Below are 12,011 nucleotides of genomic sequence, written 5' to 3'. Positions count from 1 at the left end.
AACTCTGAGATACACTTTTTTCTGTGCGAAACCATAGTAAAATAAAATTCGAGGGCTACATCTCCAGAGAAAACTATTTACAACAATGAACGATTACGTTACGGTTTCTTTAAAAGACAACAGATTACGCGTCAGTTCATGCCTGAGTATTTTCTTTTTGATGTCCTTCCTAATTTATTTATTTATGGTGTTATTCTCTTTCGTCGGCTTCCACCTTAGTAATCGCTTCTTATTATTTTATTCTCTGTTTCCTGGAGCTCTTTTTCGTTTTTGTTTGCATTTCTAGATACCGTAATGACCACTATCTGAAATAAATAACAGAAGAGATAAATTATGTATTTATTTTTTGTTTGCCTGTCACGTTCAATGATATCATTTAGGTAAATTTGGCAAATTTTGCGAAGCCATGAAAAATACATGAGGTAACTGGAGCCTATATTAGACCTAGATAGAAAGAGTTGTCGTAATGAAGTTAATGATTTCAATATAAATATTTTATGTTTTGTCAAGGACGATTTTAATATTGGGTTGCCGGGTCAGGTATCGCAAATTGGTTTCATGTCTTGCATCATACTGTACTGAATGATGAATTGACGACAAATCGTTTTCGAGTTGCTAACTCTAACCTAGTCTTTCGCTTAATGTTAGGTAGTGTTAACTTTCTGCAGTAAAATGACCTCTTCCCTGAAAGTATTATTGTTATATTATTTGAAAGTATGATGATAAATAATAGAAGATGGTGTTGCGTCATCTTCAAGGATAATTTAATAATATATAGATGAAACATCGATCGGCAAAACGGACCAGATCCTGAGAGCTCGTGTCTCTTTGGATCGCCTGCGTTCGTCGCCTGAATCTCAACAACTGTTTATTATTATTTCTTTTATTCTTTTTGATATTTTATTTATTTTTATCCCAGCTTGTTTTTTTTTATGTATTACATAGTAATAATAATCTCTATTTAGAGTAATATTAGAGGCATCAACTAAAGGTATTTAGCGTCTTAGAGTATAATACAAAATAAAAATAAAATTATAGAATATAAATATAACTAAAATAATAAATTGGAGGAGAAAAAATAAATAAATAAACGCGTTTAGTAGTTTGTAAAATTACTTAAATACTGAGTAGTACGTAACTGGGGAAGGAATTTTTATTTTATCGCATATTTGTATTTACTATTTCTATTTATGTTTCCTAGGAAACGTTTTTGATATTTTTACAATTTATATAACATATTTCTAAGTATATGACCGCACAATTTTTTTTAGCGTATTTTTTATAAGGCAGTGGTTTTAGAAATGGGTTCGACGGCACCTGGATGGCGGAACCGAATGACACTTTCTCAAAATATTACAAACAAAAAAAGGATAGTAAAAATGCAACTACATATAATTTTAGTCCATATTTCCCGTTTTTATGTACATATTTTAAAAATGTTTCACCGTTTTTACATTTTTTTTTAAAACTTTTATCTAATATGATTGGTACCAGTGATGCAGCGAGAGGGATGCGCTGGGATCTTTTGAGCTCTGCTCTACCCCTCACACGTGGAGGATAGAGTGGGCTCAGGGATCCTCAGGTCGATTGTGTAAATATTGTATATATTATTTTATCATTATGTTATTTTATTTATTTATTTTTCATACAGATAGTTTGATTATGTTCGTCTTCTTTATTCTTTTGTTTGTATATATTTTAAGAGTTTTTTTTTATTTATTTTTTTAAAATTTATTTATTTATTTATTTTTTATTATAGTATGTATGAGATCATTCATCACTATTACCTATTGCCCACAACTGTGTGGCAGATTGTAATATCTATCAATAAATAAATCTATCAATTAAAAAAAAAAATATATGATTGGTAGATCCAATATAGGTCCAGATATATTAAAAAAAATGTCTTTCTCAAAATAGTTTTCTTTAAAAAAAATTAATAATAATATTAAATGATAAGCACTAGCCTACCCGATACGACAGCAATTGTTAAACATTTGAATAACAAGAATAACAAGTTGGGCAAGGAAAAGACGACGGGATCAATAGAGGAGTCAAAGGCTGGACATGGCCCTTTTAGTTATAAAAGAACCGAGGTCCTCAAAGTGAAAAGCTTTCATCTAGGATGATTAGGGGAGGAGTTTTTAAAAATAAAATAAGAAGGTCTGAAGAAGAAATCCAGTATAGGAATTCAATGGGAGTCTTGGCCGAAAAAAAAAAAGTCTGAAAATATTTGGTCTGACTTATTTAATTGATAACTCTGTGTGAAGGATACGATTTAATAAAATTAAAATCAACGAAAATATAAACGTCCTACAAAGAAATGAAAAATAAGGTTAATATTAGGATGTTTATTCCTTTACATGTTCAGAAGAACTTTTCTGGTACGGGGTTGAACACTTATATCCTGATTTATTTCCTCCTTGTTTTGTTTAGCCCTGATGAAGGTCAATAAGTTAGGCCAAAACCGTCAGCATTTAAAATAATATATTTATTATCTTACTGTATGTATCATTTCTGACCACATCTTCAGGATCAAATTTACCAAAGAGACCCAATATTCCCTTGGTTCGAATATACGATATACGAACAATACCAAGAGGAGCACGCTAAAAAAATAAAATTTGTTTAACATACCAAAAAATCGTCGATGACTTGACAGCGGTCAAAATCCAAATGAAAAACCAATGCAGTTATATTTGAATTTAGCAATAAGTACCTAATCCATAACAATTTTTTTATTACAGATAAAGTCAAATAGACCTTTTTGATTTGAATAATATTATTTTCATCTGAAAAATCAAAACAGCCAACGGAAATGCAAACAATTTTAAGTCGACGTTATTTTTAAGTTTGAAAAAATTTACCGTAATATTCATTCTAGTCGTGTCTCACAATTGCGCGAAACATTAACTCTGAGTACTTATACTTGTTATATACGTGTTTCTTAGGCATGATAAGCATCCACTAATTACACACCCTTTGACAAATTGAGATGATAGTTCTTAAGTAAACAGTTCTTTTTCCAAGTAGAAACGGTTATATTTTCGCTAATTTCCTTGTTTTCACTAAGAGGTACTTGGAGAATGAGAGTAATGAAGAGGGTAGGCTGGCAGACGTGAAGCCTTAGATGCCTTCTAGGGGAGTGGCAGAGGAGTAGAGAAAGAGTACGAACTAATCACTGACTGCATTTGGTTTCAATTTGGATTACAATGGCAACATTACTATTAACCTCAACGTAAGCCTTCCATTCGTAGGGGTGGCTTTTTAGGCCTCACTTTTGCATTGAAGGAGAGTAGAGTTATCCCCCTCCCGCTAATTAAGGTAGCAAAGTGTATTTCTGTTTTCATTTATTGATTTAGCTTCATATGATGGTCCCTAAATATTAATCATAACTTTGAAATGATTGGTTTAGCTGCAAGTGCTGAGAGCGCTCCAATCGTTTTTCTAGTTTATTCAACTTTAATATTAAATACTATAGTATTTGGAGAACTTGCGATTGTTTTAAAATAATATTTACACTATTTTTTAACCCTTTCCGAAAGGGACGTGACGGCTATGCGGGTTGGAGCGAAGGTCTTCGCGAACGTTGGGTGTTCGATTCCCACCTGGTACAGTTAATATTTATTTCGCAACCGCCCCGAGATATAAATCTTGACACTCCCACCTTACTTAGTACTCGTCGGCAACTATGGGCTAATAGGAAGCAAAGCTGCGACCTACCCCCCCCCCCCTCCATATCTCATAGTTGAAGAGGTGTCGCAAAATTCTTTGGCGTATGATTCTAACTTTAGATACGGCACTGATGCACATATCTAATCATTTCGGTCTACGGTAAACTACGGTCTACAATATTTTCAATATTATCTTCATAATAATTTGATAATATCAGATAATTGTAAAGATAACCATGGATGAATGTAAGTTGAAATATAAATTTAATGATGGGTGGATTAATTTTAAAATAATAGTATGAATTTAAAATTGATCCTACTAGGGTAATAACAGTTATATCATATGGCGGTATGCCTTGCTAGATTTGATGCGGTAAAGTATAGCTTAATTAATTTATCTTTTTTTTCATTAGGTATTTTTTCTAAAGCTTCGTTAAACGAGCCACGTTTTAGCATCAGACATTTTTATTTATTGTATAGTAGCTTAGTTTTTGCTAAGCTTCTCTGAAATATCAATCGTTCGAGCGGGTCATATTGATTTCGTACATCGCATGACGCAAAAGTATTTAATTTTTTTTTTGTGGGGTCAATGGGCTAAGAAAAGGTAATAACTTTCTTAGAGTTGACTTAAGACAGTTCCCCTCTCGATCCCAAAAGAAACCTAATCTTTCTTTCCTTCCCCCTTTCCAAGGTTTTTTCGACACATCGATTATTAAAAAACATCAGGTCATAGTCCAACTTGGACAAAAAAAAGCAAATAGGAGAAGTTTTGTTGAATTTTTTTCCCCCTAAAACTCAGAATGTTGCCAATTTTTTCTCCCATTCTATACAAAAAAAAATTTTTTTTGTATATCATTCATAACTTGAAAATTAAAAAAAAAAATACTGGAAGATAAATTTGCATTAAAATATCCAGCGAAATGCATATTTTACATTTAATTTTCCACCAACCTATGACGTCGCTATGGCTAATTTAAGTAAGGGCATCTTTTTTGGTTCTTTGTAAAAAAAAAAAAAAATCAAGAATCTCCATTGTATGATATGTAACTGTATACTTTACCGGAAATAACAGGCTCAATAGGTCTTTTACTTTCACTTATCTATACATGGAATATACAGTAAGGGAGAGTATTGCGGTCATGAAAAATTCGATTTATCGACGGAAATACATGTTTTGAGGTCACCTGAGTCCAAATGACCTAGTCTCGAGAAATGGTCTGTGTGGGGTATGACCGACAGGTCGTGTGAAACTGAACTTACTTATTTAAGGCTAGTATATGGCTAGGATGTAATAGTAACTTTTCGATTAAATCAACGGACTGAGAGTACCACTTTATAGAATCGATTTTTCACATTTTTACGATTCTCTACAATCGTACGGCTCGAACTATTTTAATTAAACTCGGTGTGTCAAGGAGCAATTAAATGGTCTTTAATATCAACTAGGTCTTATTTTCATTGAAATGGTTTGAAAGGGCTTATATGGCGAATTTTTAAAAAATCTTCCTCTAAGCCACTTTTTATTTATTTAAAAAAAAAATTCTCATTGTTAGGAATAATATAAAATGGATAAATTCAGACTATTAAAGAATTTTAGGTATAACGTAAGGTTTTCCGATGTTTTATAGGTACTAAGGGTTGATAGAGCAAATGACTTATAACTATTTGACAGTAAAGTAACTTCGTCACCTTTGTATATATTATTTTTGTTGGTATCTTCAGTATATATCATTGCATATATTATTATATTTAAGTATTGACTTGAAGATAGAATCCTCGGACCCATCCTCTACATCAGTGTTTCCCAAACGTTTTTGTCTTACCGACCTCTTTCCGGGAAAAATAATACTTAGTTATTCATTGCCCCCCCAAATGAACCTGTGTCCATGACCGCCCCCCTGAATCGCTGCAGCACCGACCAAAGGGGGCGGTAGTGACCACTTCGGGAACTATTGCTCTACACAGTCTACACAGTTGACATCCCAACCAATCCAAACTCTATTCTCAGCACGTACGCCAAGCATAAAAGTGTACTCGCAGTTAATAATAACCTTTAATTGCATCTTAAACTCTCCAATTCCATATCACAACCCACGAAGAATTGAAATTGGAAGATTAAAATAAATCCTAACAAACCACCCTTACCCTTCGTCATAAATCTTCCTCCACCCCTGTCCAACAGATCCACTGCCTTTGACTACATCTGGACAAAAGACTAACTTGGAATCCTCACACAAGATTGAAAAGGCAAGAAACTACACGTCGTTACCAAATATTACAACACTTACTATACATATAATCTAAAATTCCGAACCATTAACCAAAGACTCATTTATAAGACCGCGCGTAAGGTCAACTGGACATTTTCGGCTATCAATAAATTTTTCATGCCTTATTTATCGATCCATCATAAATGAGTTTTGGTAACCGAGGTCACTTCAAGGTCTAATTTTATTTTGTTGACAAGTATACTTCTAATAAACAGAATAGCATGTTCCGTTTTTTTATATCTAGCTATTTTTAATTTAATTATTTTTTAAAAAATATTATTGCTCTGATTGCTCTACTCTTCTAATCAAATGACGCTGAGAGGTGTTAATTTGGCGACGCTTCTTGAAGGTAACTTTACGTTTAAGTTGTAGTAAATGTTATTTCCAATAATTTGGTAAATCCGTAATGGTAATGTTCAGTGTGAAGAATAAGGATCTCAAAATATATTTATTGTTCTAAAAATGAAGGAGTTTAATTTAATTATATTTGTCAATAATATTTTCCAGGAACAGTTATTAAAAAATTAATTTCTTTTAAGGAAAGCATTAAAATATAAAGCTTGATACAAATAAATCTTTTTTATCGATATAATGGAAAAAAGTTGTTTATTAAAAAAACAGTAAACATTACCTTTTTGAATATTTATGTTTGCAAAAGAAAAATTACTGAGATTAATAGTAATTAAAATAACAAATATTAACAGCAAAATGTGAGCGCGCTATGAGTAACTCATTTTTTTTTTTAAATCTCCCTACAAAGACGTTTTTGGCATACGGAGTGTGGCAGCAACTATTATGTTTAATAATTTATTATTGATATATCAACTGTCAAATTTGGCGTGTCGGGTGCCACACCTACGAAAGGAGTAGACCCCGCCTTCTAGCGTCACTCGGCCTGGAAGCATACCCCCCTCCATTATAGTCCTTTCTTTAAGGCTTTGATAGGCAACATATAAATAATCTACATAAAGGCCTGAATATCGTGAAATCAGGTACTTATATACGTGAATACAGGTAAATCACTACGATATTCTGGCCTTTATGTTATATGTTGCCTATCAAAGCCTTAAAGAAAGGACTATAATGGAGGGGGGTATGCTTCCAGGCCGAGTGACGCTAAAAGGCGTCTATTCCTTTCGTAGGTGTGGCACCCGACACGCCAAATGTTCAACTTTTCAATAAGGTACAAAAGAATGTTAACGATTGAATTTCCTTCATACTCAAGTATTGTATTTTAAATCGAATATACTATCAAGTATATTCCTACCGGGTAGGAAACGTTAAATATAAATTAAAGAGTACATAATTTAAGCAATAACAAAAATAATTCTAAATCAAACTTTTTTGTACTTAACTGGTTTCGAACATTTGGCGATAATAGGGTCCATAATTTCGAATGATATGTCAATTTACTTTAAGCCCGCATTAGGTTACCGTGATAAATTTCAATCGATGCTCTGTTTCTTAGATGAGGCCAGAAAGTTATAATTGGTTTCCTGAAGCGCCATGACACGGCAAATAGTATTTCAAGAACTTATTATAAATAGCTCAGCATTATCGTTAGTTATAATGAAAGGACGTTTAATGGGCATTTGCTTTGATGAAGTAAAGTTTTTAACGTTTTTTAAATATTTAAGTAAACTTTCACTTAAAATACGAGATTATATTGAGATGAAAGATTATATTCCTTATAAAAAAAAATAATACTTTTATCATTTTATATTTTGGCATCAATCAATCAATCAATATAGAAAATATTATAATTTTAAATAAAGAAAATAATACATTAAAAAAAATACTTGAGTTCACTTACATATCAGAAAACATTAATTATACAGTGAATTTAAAACAGACACAAGAAATCTGAACAAGCACTATGTAGAGATTTTAAGCAAAATTAATTTATGAAAAATAAGAGATAAAATTTATGTTGATAATTATAATTAACCTTTATATGAATTGTAATAATAAAATAAATAGGAAATTAACCTGAAATAAATTATATGTCCGACCTAAGTGTGGGGAAGGTTTCAAATATTGTTGTAATAAAGTATAATAGTGTAAATTTACTGTGAATAAAATTTTTAATTTAACGTGAAAAATTGACATAGGTAATTAGACATAAGCTAAGGATTTCTTATTAATAAAATCATACGATTCCCTAATGTTTTAATGTATCATAGGGTAATTTTGGACTGAAATTATTGACCTGGCTAGAATAGCCTGCATAAAGTTTTATTTAAGGTATGATAATATTGTTGTTTGTTTTAAAAATTTTTAAAATCATATGTTATATAAAAGCTGTTGTGATAGATTGTCCTTGAGAATGGCCGAATTGGCTGAAACGTTGGACTCATAAAGATATATAGATTGTTTTGAGACTTAAATTGGATAGAATTTATTTTTTTTAAGCAGTTTTAAATAAGTTTAATGCACGTAGTATGTTTTTTAATTTAAGAATCTACAGTCGTTACCAGGACTTACTAGGAAGTTTATATCCTTAAGTGCTTACTACTCGTAAATCAAGCTTTGGTAAGTAATAAGCGTTAACTGGCAGTTCGCTCAATGAAGGCGTTGTGATGGGCATAGAAGGAGTAAGCATTTAACTTCAGTAATATATTAAGGGTACATAGGAGATGGATATACGAATAGTCCCCTTTCCCATAACATTGGGGTGAGGACAGGAGTGGAAAGATCCCTTTTTTCAGTTTTTCAATTATTTTTTAAAAACTGTGCCTATTACATAAACAAATGTTCTAATTGACAGAAAATTGACTTTAGGAATTTTTATATATTTTTTTTCATATCTGTTATGGTTTTCGAGATATTCGCTATCTAAAAACGGAAAATTCTTGTAAACAGGATTTCCTTGTTTTTGCAACTCCTTAGATTCAGATATACAAAATAATCGATTTTATAGAGAGTTTGTTTGTTTAGTGGCACCAAACTTCATTGGTCATCAACGTCATTTATATTTTATTTAATTTTGCTAATATTCGTTAAATTTTATTTATTTTTTTATTTTATTGATTTATTTTATTTTATTATTTATTTATTTTTTCCTTCCGATCAAGTTATATTCTTGTCAGTAAATTTTGTGATTTTAAAAACTGAAACACCAATTCTATTGACTTATTATCGTCTCCAAGGGTTTTTGAGATATCTTGGCTTAGTCCCAAGCTATTGAGGCGTGGTGTAAAATATGGGCATCGTTGGAAATCATGGCTTATTGTCAGATTATTGTTGCAATACTGGCAGTTGGAGGCGTTTCTTTTGAAATAAGATAGGAGTGGGTGAGCCTCGTGTGACCTATTCTCAGCCCAGTCAGCACAACTTCCTCTCTACTGCATTTGCGACTGGAGGTACCCCAGGGCTTGACATCCTTTTTAATAATTTTTAATTTTTTACTCATTTATCTTCAAGTGGTCGAAAGTTATGGAAATTTAATATTGTCTGCTGAATTTCCTGATCCTTCACATAAAACAATACTAGGGTTTTTATCATTATTCATAATTCTCTATGCGAGCTAGTGTGTTAACAATTAACATATGAAGGGTATAAATTACCGTAAGGTCTGATTCATATGACGTAATCATCTCATAAACTCTTTCCCTCGAACCTGAGTGTCATCAAACAATTTTAAGACGGATCACAAAACTCTTTGAAAATGAGTTGATCGTTATTTAACACTGTCTACGAACATCTACGGAAAAAAAAATATATTAATATATTTTGGGCTTAAACTACAACGAAGTCGTAAAGTACCTTATACCTATTACCAATATGATTGTGTTTCAACCTACTAATGATTTATTTATTGTTTTTTTTATAACTATTTTAAATTATGTTTGGTTGATCTGGTGAAAGCTAAAATTATTATGCGAAAATTCGACTAAATAAATATCTTAGTTTTATTGATGACAATTCATGCATTCATAAAGAGGCCTGTGAAGGTCAGAGCGTCGCTACCCAATCTTTTAACGTTCTAAATTGTTGTCATTTAAGTATTAAAGATAAAGCGTTCTATTTTTCCTACTTTCTGCCCTTTAAATATGGAAACATCTCTTGAACGATGCGAGTTTAGGATCGATGGTAAAGGTAAAATAGGAGTGTCTGTAATACGATGAAAATGCTTCTTAAAATTTAATATTGAATTTTGAAAATACAGCATACTTTTATATGTATTGTGTTGATGTTAGGGTTATTAAACTTGAACTGATCAAAATCGACCATCTACCACAGAGCCAGTACCATTCAACACCCGGATATAATAAAAAAAAAATTAGCAAACTAGCCTTAAATCAAAATTTAAGGCTAACATGTCAATCAATCTTGAACTAAATTATAATATGGTTTGTAATTTTTTTAATTATAATTTTAGGGCATTAACCACTTATGGGTCATTATTGTCTTAATATTCAGATTCCCAATGGATAGTCCTCTGGTAATCTTAATTTTTAGGCCGTTGTTGGCTGGGGCTTTTGGGCGTAAAACCTTAAGGTCATCAACGCCCACGCTTCTCACTATATAATTCTATTTCAAGATTTGAAATAATTTAATTGCTAAATAAGTTTGAATAATTAATTATTTTAGATTTTTTTAATACATATGACAAACTTTTGGGTTTAGATCTTATTCAAAAGATTATTCCTTTTTAAGAAAATTAAAACCATTTCTATGTTTTTTTGGTCATCATTCATGGCATCTGAAACACTCGGTCCCACTCCCAATCTACGTAAGTTCATGGAATAGAAATGACATTCCTCAAATATGTGACTGACTGTAAGTACACTGTTGTAGTATTGACATTTTGGCGGTGGTTGCTTATTGATCAGATATGCATGAGTTAAATTCGTATGACCTATTCTCAATCTGGCTATAGCCACCTCCTCCCTGCGATTGGAACGGTTTGATGTGGTCCATGGTTTAATCGTCTTTTTAACAGTTTTTAATTTGCTTGGCGGGCTTTCATTCCACATGGCTTGCCAACTAGCTTATATTTCATTTTTCGTCGGGAGACTTATTTCTTGGGGTGTCAGAATGGCCGCGCCACGACCCGGAAGGGCAAGTTTTTTAGGCCGTATCCTCAACAATTCACAGAGAACCCACGTACCCAAGTACCACCTTCTCTCTCACTGAGCTCCGAATTGGCAAGTACAATCAGGGAAAGTGTAAAGTAAGTCCTGTATAGGGTGTGTAAGTACCATCCACATCCTAAGGAGACTGGAGCTATTAAATTCACAAGCTCACTCTGCATAATCTGCACCCAAAGGAGTTACGATAAAGTTTGAAAAAATTAATTTATAAAAAAAAAAAATCTACCATTAAATTAGATCGTTTTCTATTTCCCACTGTCTGAAAAAATATGAAGTAGCAACTTACAATGAAGCGATATTTTTCTTATAATTATTAAGATTTTAACGTTTGATTAATAACTACCGTTTAATCGCTAAATTGGTGTAATTCCTTTATTTTTTGTTGCAGTGAAAATTCAAGATGCAGAAAATCAAAATGCATGGTTTGGTCGGAGATCTCTGGCCAAACATAAGACTCATGCAGCTGACTGGTCATTGGCTGTTGGAATATCATGAAGAAACTGGAGGAATGGTACGGATGTATAATAATTTATTAATTAATATATATTTAATCAACACTATTAAAGATAAATAAACATTAATTTCAGACCCATACATGACAATTCAAACGCTATCTATAAGAAATTATAGCAAAAATTACAATATAAATACAATATATTTCAAATTTATTTTTTTTTACAATTGTATTTATTCATTCCATTATCAGAAACATAAACACTAAAATATGTTAATCAAATATACATTTTTTTCTACTTAATTAATTACACTAATTAACTATAACCTAAATACAATATTTTTCAAAAATTATTTTTTTACAATTTTATTTATTCATTCCACAAATTTTTTTTTTCAAAAAATAACTATAACCTAAATATAATATATCTTAAATATTATTTTTTAACTATTTTATTTTATTTTTCCACCTTCTTGATTCCACACAAAATTTAAGAAAAGTAATAAATAAATTTTAA

At 31.5% G+C, this 12,011-nt stretch overlaps 1 protein-coding gene across 1 annotated transcript in view; it reads left to right on the top strand.

Annotated features, from left to right (window-relative positions):
- Orco (odorant receptor co-receptor) overlaps nucleotides 1–12,011 on the top strand; it is a 71,488-nt gene that overhangs the window by 31,934 nt on the left and 27,543 nt on the right. Inside the window, exon 3 of the mRNA XM_067045915.1 lies at nucleotides 11,429–11,551. Within this exon, the coding sequence (XP_066902016.1) occupies nucleotides 11,441–11,551 (111 nt within the window). The 5' untranslated portion in view covers nucleotides 11,429–11,440. The remainder of the gene's footprint in view (nucleotides 1–11,428; nucleotides 11,552–12,011) is intronic.

The sequence above is a fragment of the Halyomorpha halys genome, unplaced genomic scaffold (genome assembly GCF_000696795.3).
Source record: "Halyomorpha halys isolate HHAL.00 unplaced genomic scaffold, Hhal_1.1 Scaffold447.1, whole genome shotgun sequence".
Classification (NCBI taxonomy): Eukaryota; Metazoa; Arthropoda; class Insecta; order Hemiptera; family Pentatomidae; genus Halyomorpha; species Halyomorpha halys.
Note: the sequence above shows the minus strand (reverse complement) of the source record. Positions and strands in the feature narration are given on the sequence as shown.